The 17,319-nt window shown below is 35.7% G+C and overlaps 1 protein-coding gene across 1 annotated transcript in view; it reads left to right on the plus strand.

The window, feature by feature from the left end:
* Positions 1–2,793: 2,793 nt before the first annotated feature.
* Positions 2,794–17,319, plus strand: part of DNAH17 (dynein axonemal heavy chain 17) — a 299,993-nt gene continuing 285,467 nt past the window's right edge. The window contains exons 1-8 of the mRNA XM_051995475.1: positions 2,794–3,147; positions 4,679–4,872; positions 6,174–6,366; positions 6,895–6,994; positions 7,387–7,472; positions 7,730–7,855; positions 9,085–9,237; positions 9,336–9,425. Of these exons, the coding sequence (XP_051851435.1) occupies positions 2,794–3,147; positions 4,679–4,872; positions 6,174–6,366; positions 6,895–6,994; positions 7,387–7,472; positions 7,730–7,855; positions 9,085–9,237; positions 9,336–9,425 (1,296 nt within the window). The remainder of the gene's footprint in view (positions 3,148–4,678; positions 4,873–6,173; positions 6,367–6,894; positions 6,995–7,386; positions 7,473–7,729; positions 7,856–9,084; positions 9,238–9,335; positions 9,426–17,319) is intronic.

A 17,319-nucleotide genomic window follows, 5' to 3' on the forward strand; every position in this document is an offset into this window, starting at 1 on the left:
TCCTTATCAATCTGGTTCTGTATCTCTTATTTCCTATCATTGATAACTCTTCTACTTTAATTCTGCTCCTTAACTTGTACCCAAGAATCCCTCTCTTATCTTCTTTCCCTATCCTTTCCTCTTTATCCCATTCCCATTCATCCACACACTTATCCCACTCCAATTAATCTAAACATCCTTCTGTACCCCGCTTTTTAATGATGCCCTTCCCCTCTTATTCCTTTCCCATTAGTCTGCATATTTTGACTCATTATCATTACTTTACATACTCTTCTGTACTCCACCTTATCCTTTATCCCTTTCCCATTAATGTATACACCTTGTCCCATTGCCTTAAATTTACAATCCATTAGTAGCCCTCATTATTATATTCCCTCCTTTTTTCCATCCTTCTCCTCTTATTTCTTTATACATTTTAGAGTTCTATACCCTTCATGATTTATATGTTGCCTATTTTACCCATTCCCAATGTGAATTTGTTTTCAGAACTCCAAGCCCTCCTTCCTGGTCTCTCTATTCTTTCTCTGCACCTCAGTTGAATAACATAATTACTACATTAACCTTTTCTTAGACAATTTGCTTTTTATAGTTAGATCATATTCAACTGTAACCCATTCTTTCTTTGAGCTATCCAACTGCTGATGTCAATCTTAAACATAAGGTATACATTTCCATGTAAAAAACAATTTGTCCACATTAAGTTCACTGAAAATAATCTGTGCCTTTTATATGTTAAATTTTCTATTAAGTTTGGATTTGATTGAAAGAAACTCCTGAAAATCTGCAAATTTGTTGAATGTTCTTTTTTTTTCTTCAATATTACAGATATTTTTGCTGGATGTGATACAGGCCTCATTCTTTTGATTGTCATAATGATTCTAGGACCTGCAGTCTTTTAGTATGGTTGCTGATAAGTCCTGTACAAGTCTAATTATAGTCCTAGTTTATTTGATTTTTTTTTGTTTGTTTCTTGCAAAATGTTTTTGTTTTTTTTTGGCAATAATATTCCTATGTGTTTTACATAAAAGATATTGTTGAGGTGGTGCTTCGTGGATTTTTTCTTTTTCTACTTTTTTCTCATATTCTATTACTCTAGGACAATTTTCTTGGATTATTTTTCATTGTGTCAAGGTACTTTTTTTGGTCACAGCTTTCAGGTAGTCCAATTATTGTTATATTTTTTCTTCTTGATCTCTTTTTACTCTGTCATTCACATTCTGTTCCATTTTTCATTCTTCACATTTTGTTTTATTATTTTTTTTAATCTCTTATAGCTTCACTGGCTTCCCCTTCTCCAACTTTAATTTTCAAAGAATTATTTTCATCTTTAAGACTCTTATCTCCTTTTCCAGGAGGTTAACTTTTTTTCTGTAATCTTATTTTTCTTGGCTGGTTTTTATTTTATTTTTTTGCTTTTTCCTTAGAATCTCTCATTTTAATTTTAAAGTGTTTCTTAAGTTCTATCAATTCTTTCTGGGCAGGGAGTCATTTAATATTACTCTTTGGGGTAAAGGAAGCTTTTTTTTTTGCTTCATTGTTCTCATCTGAAAATGAATCCTGATCTTCCCTATTTCTATAGTAAGTTTCTATGATTGGGTTCTTCCTTTGCTAAAGGAAGTTAATATAAGCACCTCTAATCGTGAGGTGGCAGGATAGTGCTTCTAGCTTCATATCAGCTTTCCCCTCTGCCCTGGAACCCCAAACCAAGAGCTCCCCACTCCTGAAGTGCTGGCAGCCAGCAGCCTTCCTGTCCCACTAACTCAGCACTCAGAGGATATGTTGGTTCCTTCTGCCACATCTAAGAAGCACAGCTGGGCCTGGCATTTCCTGATCAGCCAGTCTTCCCAGATTCAGAGCTCAGACTCTGCACACAATCTAAGAGATGAAAATGTCTGTGGTTCCTCCTAAGGCTCTAGCAGAACCCAGCTAATCCAGGGGTCCCCACTTGCTGTTTCTATGGAGCTAGCCTGGAGGTGTTTGTACTTCATTTGAGTCTTAGCCTGGGGTCTTTATTTGGATCTTCTTGGGTTGTGCCAGGAGAGGCACAACCTTCTATTCTTCTCCAAGTCTTCTTGATTTTTCATCAGTCTATGTTTGTTCTGAGCTGTAAATTTGTTCTGTTTGGGGGGAAATATTGAAATTTACCAACCTATTCTGCCATCCTCTCAGAATCCTCCCCCAAAGAGGTATTTCACATTTTCTTCAATTGAATTTTCAATGGATTTTTCATACTTTGCAAACATAACTACAAATAGTGATTGAAACTATATCTGAAGGATGCCATTTAGAGAAAATTAACAACACTTTTACTTTTTCAGGAGAATAATAACAACAGAGTTTAACCAATTAGCAAAAAAAAAGAATATTCTAGATGGTTCAGTGAACTTCCTCACTTCACCCTAGTCTTCTTTTCTCTCTTCAATGTATCAGTCTCATGCTGATCTCTCAGGGTCAATCTTTCTCTCTCCCCACAAATGAGGATATACTTCATACACGATTCTCATTTTAAGAGTTCATCTGATAGTAATTATGATGATGCTCTTCAGTTATCTTTCCAAATTCAATAAGGGACATATGTCAGTACTTTTACCCACATTCATATCCCACCGCTTCCCCCAAAAAATATAAACTCAGAGTTAACATTTCTATTTTTTTTTCAAACAGGAAAATGAGCTCCAAATGAATAGAAGTTCTAATGAAATGTCTGATTCGGAGTGAATCAAGAATCATTTGCTAGCATTCCTGGTCTATTAATTATTTCAGGAGGAATTTGAAGAATAAAAGCCAACCAAGATGGCGATGCAAAACCCTTCCTCTGACCCAAGAGTGATGCATTTGGAAGCTTATAATAATCTATCATTAAGGTTCAAACCAGATAAGTGGTTCAAGATGCTGGGGAGTGAGGAGTATTTGAACATGCTGACAGAATTCTTTGATAAGGGAGATACATTAGTCATGGTGTTTACCATCAATCAAGCAGGACTGATCATTCCTTGCATTGGCTTTCCATCTGTCCTTAAGAGCAAAGGGTCTTATTTTGTAAAATCAAATAATGAACCTGTCACCAAGTTAAACTACCAGTCTCTGCTTCTCTATGGAGACATAAGTCATACACCTGTGGAACAGTTTATAGCTGTGGTAGAGGAGGTAAGTCCATTCAAATGAGTAAAAGATTTAAGAAGCTGGAAAGTTCTCTGATCAATCAATATATGCCTATCACTTTATGGTTGGTTTTCTGGCAACATTGAAGATGAAATAACCACCAACCTCACTTTTGATCATTTTTGTTCCCTTCAATCCCTTTCTCCATTGATAGGAATAAAGACACTATGAATTTAATTCTCTCTCTTCCCATTGTATTATACCATATTATCTGGGTTGTTCAAGTGTGATTTGGACATTGATTATGCCTTGTATTTATTCTCATTTGGGAAACTAGGAAGACTGTTCAAAAAGACTAATGATGCTCAGACATTAATTTCCTAACTGTGTGATCCTGGGCAAGGCACCCTTAGTTTCTTCATCTGTAAATTGGAGATGAAGATAATCTCCTTCCTACCTTCAAGGATTGTTGTAAAGATCAAATGAGATAACATTTGTAAAACAGTTTATAAACCTTAAAAATGTTATATAAATGTTAGCTATCATTATTATTATTGTGATAACTGAATATCTCAAGTTAGGACAGTGATCTCCTCAAAGCTAACACTCAGAAATACTTTGGTTTCTTTATATGGAAGCTATGCTGTTTTTACATGGGCCTAAATTTCAAGTGTTGTCTCTTCAAATTTCCCTAGAACATTTTGTTTGGATCTCTTCTTTGCTCTTCTTTCTCTCTTTCTCCTGCTCCCTCCCTTCCTCTCTCTCTCTCTCTCTCTCTTTCTCTCTCTCTCTCTCTCTCTCTCTCTCTCTCTCTCTCTCTCTCTCTCTCTTCTTTCTCTCTCTTCTCTTTCTCTTTCTCTCTCTTCTCTTTCTCTTTCTCTCTCTCCTCTCCTCTTCCTCTCTCTCCTCTCCTCTCCTCTCCTCTCCTCTCCTCTCCTCTCCTTTCCTCTCCTCTCCTCTCCTCTCCTCTCCTCTCCTCTCCTTTCTTCTCCTCTCCTCTCCTCTCCTCTCCTCTCCTCTCCTCTCCTTTCTTCTCCTTTCCTGTCCTCCTCTCTTTCCCCCCCCTCTCTCTGTCTCTCTTTGTCTGTCTCATACAAACATGAATACATTTATATGTATACATATATATGTTATTATATATGTATAATATCACACTCAATCTTTTTGCCATATTTGCTTTTAAGAGAATGTCAGCTTCTTCAGGGCTGGGAATATGTAATTCTTTAAATATTTGTATCTACAACACCTTAGCACATTGTCTTCTTCATGAATGTTTAATAAATGTTTCCTGAACTGAATATTCACTTTCATGGAATTACTCTGGTGACTAGCCCACTATAGTTGATGTATCAGCATCACTCTGATCAGAACAACCAGTCATTTCTATCAAGGAACAATCCCTTATCTGCTTCTTCAATGAACTGGAGACATTTTCCCCAAATTACTGTTTAGTTGTGAAATAGAAGCCCTGATATTTCAACCAACTTACTGATTAGGAAGTTTTCTATTAACTCAACAGAACTTTCCATAGATTGACAAAGGCAGAAAATGAAACTTTAAAATATACTCTTCCTAGATTATTTATTCTCTGTTCAACCAAAGAGAAAATCTGAATGGCTGGCCCCGAGTGGTCTCAGAAGACATAGTCCGACAAGCTCACAAATTGAAGAATGACATGTTTGTGATGGGAGGAAAAATAAAAGGAAAAACTCTGCTTCCTATTCCAGAGCACTTGGGGAGTTTAGATGGTACAGCAGAATCAATGGAAAGGTAAGATCTTTCAAGGATTAACTGAGATCTAATTAATCTTAGATTAAAGGCCTAAGAGAACAGTTATGTTCCCTAAAGTTATGGATGAGATAGTGTGGCACTGTGAGTGGATAGAAAGCTGTACTTGCAGTCGGGAAGATCTGAGTTCAAATCCTACCTCAGACGTTGGTGAGTTATTTGATCCTAGGCAAATCACTTAAACACTATAAACCTGTTTTTTCTTCTGTAAAATTAGTGGGTTAGACTAGATAATCTGTAATAAATCTGTAATCCTCTGATAAATTTTCCCCCAACATATTTGCTTTAACTTTTGAAGTTGACTAAAGATAGAAGAGGGAAGGATGATATATTCCTGAGTCTGTAGCCAACTTGGGTTCCTAAATCTCTAACAAGATTTAAATTTAAAAACTTCTGCTCTCCATTGTTAAAGTAAAAACTGCTCCCCACCCTACCCTGACTTTAGTTTTGATACACTAGTATAATGTAAAAATAAAAGGAAGCTTGATGAAACACACTACATAAGGACACTATGAATTTAGTTCTGTTTAGCAGAGTCTTGACAAATGTTTAACAACCAGCTCTCTGGAAGAAAGTTCAATCTTTATTATTAGTTTCTCCATCCTTTCTGAAATCTAGATAATCAATTTTAAAAAACCCTGTTTTGTAGCATTTGTCAATTTCCAAGATATAAATGTTCACACTGAAAAATTAAACAATTGATTTTAAGAGATGGTTCAACAGTGCAGGGTGGTAAAGGGGATATAGCCTGACCCTGAAGTTGGATAGACTTGAATTCAAATCAAATCTCAGATGCTTACTAGCTGTGTGATCCTGGATTAGTCACTTAACCCCAACTGCCTCCAAAAAGAAGAGAGGGAGGTGGAGAAAGGGGAAGAGGATGGAAAAAGGGAGAGATAGAAGGGGAGAGGAAGAGGGAGAAAGAAAGGGAGAGGGTAACAGAGAGGGAGAGGGTTCAAAATGGTACCAGTACACAATTTGTTTCTAACAGTCTTGGAAAGTTGCCTAGGAGTACTAAGAGGGTAAATGATTTCCCAAAGGTCAGATATGTATCTGACACATACACAAAAGATCAGATAAAGGACTTGTGTTCAGGTCTTTCCTCATTCTAAGGCTGGCTTACATGTTCACCCATAAACCTAGCAAATAGATGCTTTAAGCATTTTTATTGATTTGACTGGGAGTGGGTGAGGATACTCTTTTAGGGAGAAGATGTTTCAATGGTCTCAATAGATGTGTTTATTAGGTGAGTAACTTAGAATATGACTATCTGTGGTTTTCAGCCTGTCTTCATCTACAGACAATGCATTGTTGCATGCAATTGAAACCATAATCATAGACTGGTCTCACCAAATCAGGGATGTCTTGAGTAAAGATTCAGCCCAACCTCTGCTAGATGGATTGCACCCCTTGCCACGAGTAGAATTTGAATTCTGGCATGCCAGGCTGATGAATCTGAACTGTATTCACGAGCAGGTATGGTGCAATATCTTCCTGCCACAATGAAATCTTTCATATTTGTTTCACTAGATTTGGGGACTCATGAATAGAAGCTCTATCTTATACTATGAGTTGTTCCTTCCCAGGAAGAACAGCTTTGGGAAACTGATACTGGATGGGGGAACATATACTGCCTTTTTTGGACAGAGGCATAACTAGCAATTTTTATACCTGAGGCAAACAACAGAAAATAAGCCCTTGATTCAGTTGGGAGATACTGATGGTGGAAGAGACCCAAATTCCTATAAGGGTGCCACTAGGTAGTAAACTACTAGAAGCTGGTTGGAAAGGAAGCTACCAACTGGTGGGGTATTTTAACTAATGATTCTTGCTAACTAGGTGTTAATTAAGCTCAATTTTTTTCTATACTTTTGAAGGATTGAAAGTGCTATTAACACTCTGTTCTCTAAGTACCTCATGCTCTGAAACAAAGCCCCATTTGCCCTATCCAACTTACTTCTCTGATGCTGAAATGCTCATGTGTTAATATAATTTTCTCCTTAGCTGAACAGGCCTAAAGTGAATAAAATAGTGGAAATTTTAAAGGAAGCAAAGAGTTGCTACTGGCCTGCACTTCAGACTGTTTATTCAGATGTCAATGAAGGTAAACTCACAATGTAGTCCATTTCTAGGTTTGTCAAATATATACTCTTAACTCAAATTTCAGAATGCTTTCTGAAAAGATTTTAGAGACAGATATTTATATATGTGTATATATGTTTACCTTCAATAAATGCTTGTTAAATGATTAATAAGGAAATGTTTTACATTATTTACATTATTGCACATGTATAACCTATATCTTGATTGCCTCAGGGGGTGGAGGAAGAATTGAGGAAGAGAAGGAGAAAAGGAAAGATAGAATTTGGAACTCAAACTCTGAAGAAAAATATTAAAAATGTGTTTTAACTTGTAATTGAGGGGGAAATTATATTGCAATATACATACATATACATATAAATAATAAAATAAAAATTCAATTCTTGTTTTCCATAGGACTGAAGGAAGCTAATGATATTGTTCTCTACCTAAAGCCCCTACAGATTTTATTAGAGGAAATGGAACAGGCCGACTATACTTTGGTATGCCTTGAGGACAAAAGTCATTTCTCAATAAGAGGGATAGATGGCAACAGTTGGTTAGTGTGTTCTACATGGGTCAAAGAGAGGGATTGTGCATGTTGTTGCTCTTCCATACCAGAAGTAAGCATGTTCCATTTAATGAGGCACTGGGATTAAATATTACAAAATCAATAGCTTTTAAGAGAAGAAACCATTTGTTTGACTATATGCTGTTACTGTTTTCTAAGTGGACTTATGAGTATATTATTTCTTTGCAGCTGCCTATCTTTATTTCCAAGGTATTGTTTACCATCTGTTTTATATGGTCCAACTCTGAATATTATAATACTCCATCGAGGATCATAGTCATTTTGCAGGAGATTTTCAACCAGTTCATTGAAATGGTAATTTCCAAGCTGCATCAAACATTATTCTTGTAAATACAGTATTTTTGTAAAGCCCTAATACTTCCTATGTACTTACCTCATTTTCCTTTTCTTCCAAAGATACTCAGTAATTTTAAAGGATCTTCCTGAAATAGTTTCCAAGAAGGCTCTGGGGATTAAATCTAGGCAATATCATTTCTCTTAATCTCTGGGGCTATGTCTCTCTCTTTCATGGATATGCCCTTATCCTACTCTATCCTACCTTCCACAGTTCCCTCTGGAGTCCTCCTTCTGTTGTTAAAAAAATACCCTTCACATCAGACTTGTGCCGTCTCACCCACCCCCAAATTACTTTGTATGTATTTGTATTGCTCTCCATATTACCCCAAATAGAATGAAAGTTCTTTTAAGAACAGGGACTTTAAAATTTTCTTTGTTATCTTCAGTGCTGGGCACAATAACTGGTATGTAGTAGGCTTTTTATTGAGTCGAATTGAATGTGGAGGCAACCTTAAAGAAACTCTTCAGTGACCTGAAATCACTAGGGTACAATCAACTCATTCCACAGAAATTATTCAACTATAATGTGAACCAATTTGCTTCTACGTTTGAATTCCCCTTTTCTTTCTTTCATATTATTTTTTATATTCTGGACTTTTGGTTTTCTTTTTTTTTCTTCCTTGGAATGAAACAAAACATCTTCCAATGCCTCAAATTTGGCTTGAAGGTTCATCAACTTTGAGTATTGTAAAAAAAAAAATCCAAATCATCCATCCCAGAAATTTAGTAATCAAAGAGACAGTAGTGGGGAAATACTACTGAAAGACAAAACAATTTATGAGAGGATGCCAAAGTTATACCGATGCCTCATCAATACATATTTGCCACAAACTATACATTATAGAGGTTGGTGATAGGAGGTGATGGGGTGGTCTAGACAGACCAAAATTAGCAGTAACTATCTTAACTTGATGGAATGGATCAGAACTTATATAAGCTTATTGTTTACAAGCAAATATAACCAATCATTCTGATATGCCAGAGAAAGCAACCTTAGTTTCTCCAAAGAGCTGTGGGCCCCTCCCAAATAGTAATAAGTAATCTGAGGAGCTGGCCAGTAGAAGTGAAAAAAATTGTCACTCTAGATAAACAAGGAAGGAGGAGAATAAGAGAATAGATAAATATGGCAAGGTAATATTCTAAATGGCTTGTAAGGATATTGAAATTTGTTTTGTTTTTTTTTCTAGACACGCAATTATTTAAGCCCTGAAGAAGTGTTGAAAGGATTACAAGGTGAAATAGAGGAAGTGTTGATTGGCATCTCACACTCAGTGAATATTTTACAGGAGATCTATCAGACCTATGATTATTGCTGTACCAACATGCCCAGTTTCTTTAAGGTATTTGCTTATTGGGAGAGCAATAATGTCAAAGCTTCTACAACCATTCATGATTTCAGTGTTTGAGGATGACACCAATTTTTCCTTCTCTCTCTTAGAATGGCAAAGAACCAGTTCTATGGGAATTCCCATCTACTCTTGCATTTGCCAGAATGAACTCATTCTTCCACAGAGTCCAGACGATAGAGGTAAAAGCAAAACTTGGGTTTTTCTAGCTAAAGTTTTCTTTAGGATCATTGATTTCAATTTGAGCTTTTCTACACCTTCTTTTACTATTCTGTTCCTAAGGATCACATCTTTAGGGCTGTTTTAACTTAAAAATTTAGAAAATCATCAATTCTTACTCTTTATTTTACAGATGAGATCAATGAAGCCTAGAAAGGTAAAGTGATTTTCCTAAGGTCACACAGCTAGTTAGTATGAGAACTAGAATTTGAAGACATGATCCACCCTATGATTCCTTTTCACACATTTGTCTTCCAGTTTTTAGTTCCCAAGTCCCCTCGCTCTTAATTCAAAACTTGCCTGATAATTCTTTTTCTCAAAGTCTCTTTGATGTTTGACAGTAACTTCGAAGCATTTATCATTTCTTCCCCATCTCTGGCACCTTACACAGCTTTGTTTCTTACCCAGAAAAAGGAAACTCATCTTACGAATTGGGAACTACAGAAAACATTATCCCCACTAGCAAAACTAAACCCAAAACAAACAAACAAAAAAACCAGAAAACTTTTGATTAGAGTTGATAGAAAGGAACAAGAATGATGATTTCAACTTCCTTCCCACCTCTGCTTCCCCAGTTACTCTCTAAAATAGATATTAATGAGAAATGAAATGTTCATAGGCGGGATTTCAAAAAACAGAAGAAAAATGAAGGGCTGAAGTTATTCACAACTTGAAGAATCAATAAGTCTGATTTTTTAAAAAAATAAAATTTGTTCCATTTCGGTTTTATGTCCTAATCATTTTGGGGTATTCCCCTACCTCACTGACTTACCCTGGAATTGAACTTTCCCTTACAATAAATAATTTTTAAAAATCCCACAAGTTAGGCAAAAAATGGTCTGTGAGAGTGATTGTATTTGCCATTGTATAGAACTTCCTGTTCTAAGGCACTCCCTTCCCTTCTAAACTAATACAGTTGCTGAAATGAAAAAGGTATATTTCATTATTTGTTTTCCAGAAACAAGACTAATAATTAACATTACTCAGAGTTGGGCTTCCTTTATTATAGTAATTGAGTATATGATCTCTATGAATTCATATATCTCTTCCCATGTTTCTCTGAATTTATGAATTAGTATTTCTTCCTGCCCAAAAATATTCTATTCCATCAATGTAACTGTTCATTTATTTAGTCCCCAATCAATGATATCCATTAATTGTTGACAATAATAGTTATCAACAGCAAGTCCCTTTTACACATGAGGCTTTTAGATTTAGAGACAAAGGCAAGTACCATTAACATCATTTTACATATGAGAAAACCCAAACTAGAATATGTCACCAACCTGTGAAAGGTACCAGAATGGCTTCTATTTTTTTTTTTTTTTTGCTGAGGTAATTGGGATTAAGTGACTTGCCCAGCTAAGCAGTGTTAAGTATCTGAGGTCAAATTTGAACTCAATCTTCCTGATTTAAGGGCTAGTGCTCTATTCATTGCACCACCTAGCTGCTCCCTATCTAAACACTTTTTTGCTACATTGCTTTCCACTTTTTTCAGAATGTAGTCAAATGTTCTTTTTCTATTAATTTATTTTTTGGGATGAATTATCAATTAATTTGTGGAATTATTCATTGATTTACTATGACCTAATAAAAGGGCAGGGAAATATCCTAGAAGAGGATAAGTTGTGTACAGCTCGTTCAGGGATGGGATGATTTTTAAATAGCATACAATGTAAGTTCTAGTGTTCTCAGTTTATACCTAAATGTCTACAAGTACTAAGACATACAGCATAGGGACTGGGATAATAGAGGGCCTTAGGAAGTATGGGGAAGAGTATAGAGAATTGTGTGGATCTATTTGGGAGTACTCAGCAGCATGGACCCCTAAGAAGGTGGAGATGTTCTAGGGGGTAGGAATTTGGAGTTTCATTTTAGTAGGGCTTTGGTGCCTCGTTAGACTTAGTTTATTAACATAGCCATTTCATCTCAAAGTTACTAGCATCATCTTATGGTTAGTTCATTAGCATAATATTTGCTGGTATTTACTGGCAGTTATCACAACTGAAGGGTCTTTACATTTATATTTAGTTGGCTTCCTCTAATTTAGTAGTCTCAGGATGTGACCTTAATTTATGGGAGTTTCCTGTGGTTCCTATGCTCCCTTAATTGATGAGCCTTGAAACTATTTTAACCTCATGGAACAAGCATTATCATATGAAATATATATTGTTTTCTATTTGTTTTTCAAGGCAATAAATACTATCTCAAAAAGGTGGACAAAGAGGACTTCCCACCAAAAAAAAATCTTGTTTTCCCTCCCTGAGTGGCCAAATTCAGAATGAAAAGAGATTAACAACTGCTTGACATTGAGCTTAAAATCTCTATATTTGGAAAACTTAAAAATACCTTTCTACTAAAAATTTTTCACTCTTAATCTTTATAGCCACTACATTAATTGATATTTATAAATTCCAGTATGCACAGAAAGAACACTTTTCCTCTTTTTTTTTCCCCTTTTCTTTCCTTTCTTCTTTCCTCTCCTTAGTAAAATACTGGATTTAAATAAACAAATAAATGAATGAATAAATGAATGAATGAATGAGTAAATAAATAAATCGAGGAAAGCCTTTTCATTCAGGTTGATTAAACCAAAAAGACAGTTTTTTGCCCAGAGAGAATCCCATTCAAGTAAGGACTGTTTTCAGTCACATACAAACAAAACATAGATAAAACAAAACAAATACCATGCCAGTATCACGCAAATATTCGGTTAAAAAAAATCTTGAAAGAATAATAAATCATCCAGATGCTAGAATTACTTTATTGGAAATTATTTAAACAGACCTGTTTAATCTCAGACACCTGGAGATGATAAGGTGGTGATAAAGATAAGAACTAAGGATTATGAACTCTTGGCACAATCCTGTAGAAGTATGTCTAGTTCCTGCCCACCCTGTGTAGAAGAAGGCTTACGTGAGTTAGTAGAGGGGAAAAAAAACCCAACTCTTAGTGGTGATCAGAAACCTGGCAGATACAAGTAAGTGGGGGTGGGGTGTTTTTATTGGGAGAAGCCTGATTGACAAACAATAAAGCCATTCTCTTTGAAAAGCCTACATAATCTCTTGTTAAAATAATAATTAGCTTGCTGTAAGGAAGAGAGCTATGTATGGCTTCAAAATCGGTTTGTTTTTCTCCTCCTCCACTTCAGGAAGTTTATTTTATTTTATTTTATTTTTTATTTTTTTATAGAACCTTTGAAATTTATTGAATAAGGGTAGCGTGACATGGTCAAATTTACACCTTAGGAAGATTATCCTGTTATTTGTCCATTTTCTTTTTTTTCTCCTTTCTTTTTTTCAAATAACTTTTTATTGACAGAACATATGCATGGGTAATTTTTTACAGCATTATCTCTTGCACTCACTTCTCTTTCAACCTTCCCTCCCTCTACATCCTCCCCTAGATGGCAGGCAGTCTTATACATGTTAAATATGTTATAGTATATCCTAGATACAATATATGTGTGCAGAACTGTACAGTTCTCTTGTTGCATAAGAAGAATTGGATTCAGAAGGTAAAAATAACCTGGGAAGAAAAACAAAAATGCAATAGTCCACATTCATTTCCCTGTGTTCCTTCTCTGGATGTAGCTGATTCTGTCCATCATTGATAATTGGAATTGAATTAAATCTTCTCTTTGTCGAAGATATCCACTTCCATCAGAATACATCCTAATACAGTATTGTTCTATTCATTTCACTCAGCATCAGTTCATGTTAAGTCTCTCTAAGTTGCTCTGTATTCATCCTGCTGGTCATTTCTTACAGAACAATAATATTGCATAACACTCATATACCACAATTTACCCAACCATTCTCCAATTGATGGGCATCCATTCATTTTCCAGTTTCTAGCCACTACAAAAAGGACTGCCACAAACATTTTGGCACATACAAGTCCCTTTCCCTTCTTTAATATCTTTCTTGGATATAAGCCCAGTAGTAACATTGCTGGATCAAAGGGTATGCACAGTTTGATAACTTTTTGGGCATGATTCCAGATTGCTCTCTAGAATGGTTGGATTCGTTCACAACTCCATCAACAATGCATCAGTATCCCCATTTTCCTGCATCCCCTCCAACATTTATCATTATTTTTTTCTGTCATCTTAGCCAATCTGACAGGTATGCAGTGGTATCTCAAAGTTGTCTTAATTTGCATTTCTCTGATCAATAGTGATTTGAAGTAGAAATATATGAGTAGAAATAGTTTCAATTTCATCATCTGAAAATTGTCTGTTGATATCCTTTGACCACTTATCAATTGGAGAATGGCTTGATTTCTTATAGAGTCAATTATCTATATATTTTGGAAATGAGGCCTTTAACTGTGAAGATGTCTTCCCAGTTTGTTGCTTCCCTTCTAATCTTGTTTGCATTATTTTGTTTGTACAAAGGCTTTTAAATTTGATATAATCAAAATTTTCTACTTTGTGATCAATAATGATCTCTAGTTCTTCTTTGGTCACAAATTCCTCAGCAAGTTTATTTTAGATGAAAAATTCTGAGTTGTCACACTCGTTCTTTTCCCTAATTAGGAATCTTTCTCCACCTAGACAGAGATTGAGTTCTCTGCTTTAACAGTACACTTATACTTACTTAGCCCCTAGTTTCTTTGTGGATGAGGCAAAATTCAGTTTTCTGGAAATATTTGAGTAAAAAAATTTCAGATTATTTTATAGTGTCTGTAGATTAAAAGGCATCAGGAAGAGGATTGAGAGAAATCTAAGTTTTTCTTAGACTGAAATGTTCTTTAGCCTGAGTCTTCAGCCATCATCCCTTCTGGTTATAATCTTCCTAAGCCATAGATCAGTCTTCCTTTCATTCCATGCTTACTATTGCCTCCCAAATTTTGCTTTTATATAAACAGTTTACTGTATGGACCAGTCTCACACACAATGATTTGATTCATTAAAGGAAGCTAGAGTCTCTGTTTTTCCTCAGTTTTGTTTTATTCAATCAAAGAGTGTTCTCCCTTGATAAGGCACCAGAGCCAGAGGGAAAGGTTTTAACTACATCCTTAAGAGTTCTCAAGGTAGCTGAGTGGCTCACTTGATAATATGCAGAGCCTAGAATCAGGAAAACCTGAGTTCACTAGTATTAGAAATACTCGACACTGAAAATCAAATATTGAGAAAAATTTACTAAAGAAGAATCTTAAGGAATTGCCTTCATGTTTCTGGTCAGAAGCAGGCCCCACTCTTCTTTGGAGAAGAGGGAACACAGAGCACAGAAGTGGGAGAACCTTTATATTTGCTAGTGGGGCACAGCCTCTTCCTTCAGAGAAGAGATTGGTTCATTTCTTCCAGGTTACAATCTTTCTGATGCAGCCATTATGTGTTTTCCCTAAATATGTATAAATATGTTCCTCCTCCCTCATTAAACATCCCACATTCACAAATGGCAAAAAACTCCTTCTATGGGGTGTGTGAAGTCACTGACTCCAATAGTTTAGGCTGGATGGGGGATTAAGTGTGTGGTTTTCTCAAAACCATAAGACTCCTTCTAATTGGCTGAATCCACCTTTGCCTTCCTCACTCCCCAATTCCTTGTTTGCTTAAGGCTTCTATTGATTATTTCATTGTTCTTTGGAATCTTAACCTTCTTTAAAACTCTCACATTCTGAAAACCTCTTGGTCAGTGGTACTCACTATCCCACACTACTTGGAAGCTTGCAATGCTGTGGAAACTCAACTTTTCAGCATTTATCACACTAGCCATGTGACTCTGAACCCTTAATTCATTTAGATTATTTTCCTCTTTCTGGTATTGTTATGCCACAGTTCTATTTAATTGTCCTGACTCAGTTTCCCTGCACTAGTTTCCCTTGTCTCAGTTTCCTTAACTGTTCTGTCTCAATCCCCTAAGCTGTAAACCCCTCTCTGGCTCATTAAGACTGAGAATTATTTGCTCTAAGGTTATAAATTGTTAGCAAGATAAACAAGAGAGTAGACCTTCTGATTCTTTTCTGTTGTCAAGAATTTACAATATCCCTCTAAAATATTCCAAGATACCTCACTGATATCTTTATTTCTGTGTATTCAAACATCCTATCTCTGGGTTTTTAGGATTTATGGCCTCCCCTATCCTGACAGAAGTTTTCCAGAGCTTCTTACCCCTTCCTTTGTTTAGAGAAAAGGTATTTAAGAAGTTGGGATTCTTCCATTCATTGCTGAAGGCTGGTGGCTGTATGCTGGATGCTGTCTGCTGGATTCTTTGGGATGACAGTCTCCTCCAGCCCTGGGACCAACATGGATTCCTTGGTCCCAGTATATCTCTATCTCTGTCTGACTGGATAATTTGCAACAAAAGTCCTGTCCAGTCAATTATACTCTCCCATTAATAAAATATTAAAAACTCTCTAATCTCTCTCCTGCCTCAGTTTCTCCAGCATTACAGTATCAGTTTTAAATTATGTCAGTATTCTTTTAAAATTTCTTTAAGCAAGAGAAAAAACTTGTTAGTAGTCCATGGATTACAAGTCTCTGAAGCATAGAATTCCCCTAGGTATGATTTTTTTAAAAATTAGTAAAAACCTTTTTTTCTCTTTTGATATTTTATTTCTGTTCTTAGTCTGGCTTATTAAAGTCCTATTCTGTTTGTTCTATGCCAATAAGAGATTGTCCCTTTAGGGAAAACCTGTTATCATTTCCATTTACTGCTGTGAAAGAATTGTCTGTTTATGTATGTGTTGTCCTCAGAGTGTGTGGAGGTTTCTTTTAAGTTGGAGCTGTAATTGATGTTGAATCATTGAGTACATGATCATGATGGTTTTGAATCAATGCAGAAACAAATTTAAAATGCTTCAAATATGCACAAAATTGTGTATGTGTAAAATAATTGGGCAATTGTTTACTGCTTAAAAACCCATAAAAATTTTTAGTTTAAATCCCTGAGATTACAGTTAAGGACCCTTTGGAGATCTGTAGGTCACTACATGGGAACCACTGGCATAAAGTGCTAGATTTGAAGTTGGAAAGACCTGAATTCAAATTCATTCTCTGACTCTTATTAGCTATGTGTGACCTTGAACAAGTCACTAAATTTCTCTAAGTCTTAAGTTTTCTCATCTGCAAAATGGAATATTAGCTTCTGAGGTCCCTTCAGTTCTAAATTTGTGATCCTATGATCTTCATGTTGCAGGATAGATAGTTTGCTGATCTAAGTAATGGGATTTAACAAATTTTTGGAGGGGTTGGGGTGGTAGAATAGCATTGCTCCAAGTTGTTTTTAGTACCCTTTACTTCAGTTCTGGTGTGTGCCTGTATCGCTACTTTCACTCTGATTCCTCTCTCTTTTCCCTACTTCCTTCTCTTGAATGGCCTAAATTAATAATTCAGGACTTTAATAAGCCAGACTAAGAACAGAAATAGAATATCAAAAGGGAAAAATGGTTTCTACTAATTTTTTTTAAAAATCATACTTAGGGGAATTCTATGCTTCAGAGACTTGTAGTCCATGGACTACTAACAAGTTTTTCCTCTTGCTTAAAGAGATTTAAAAGGAATACTGACATAATTTAAAACTGATACTGTAATTCCAGAGAAACTGAGGCAGGAGAGAGATTAGAGATTTTTTTCAGGGTAGGGGCGATGATGGCTGTGTGTGCGGAAAGGCAGATCTCAATAGTTATTCAATAAGCAGAATATTTTTCTTGCATCTTCTCTTTTTCTCATGACTAAGCAGAGACATCATCTGCCATTTGTTGTGGAGCTAGGAGCAGCTGGAAGTTTTTATGGAAGAGAATCTGCAGCAACAAGGATTCTAATAATGATTTTTAAAAATCTTTTAAAAAAACATTGTCAATTAGCTTGAGCTCTTGTCATGGTAAGACTTTAAGACTAGTGAGGAAGAA

This window comes from Antechinus flavipes, chromosome 4 (assembly GCF_016432865.1).
Source record: "Antechinus flavipes isolate AdamAnt ecotype Samford, QLD, Australia chromosome 4, AdamAnt_v2, whole genome shotgun sequence".
Classification (NCBI taxonomy): Eukaryota; Metazoa; Chordata; class Mammalia; order Dasyuromorphia; family Dasyuridae; genus Antechinus; species Antechinus flavipes.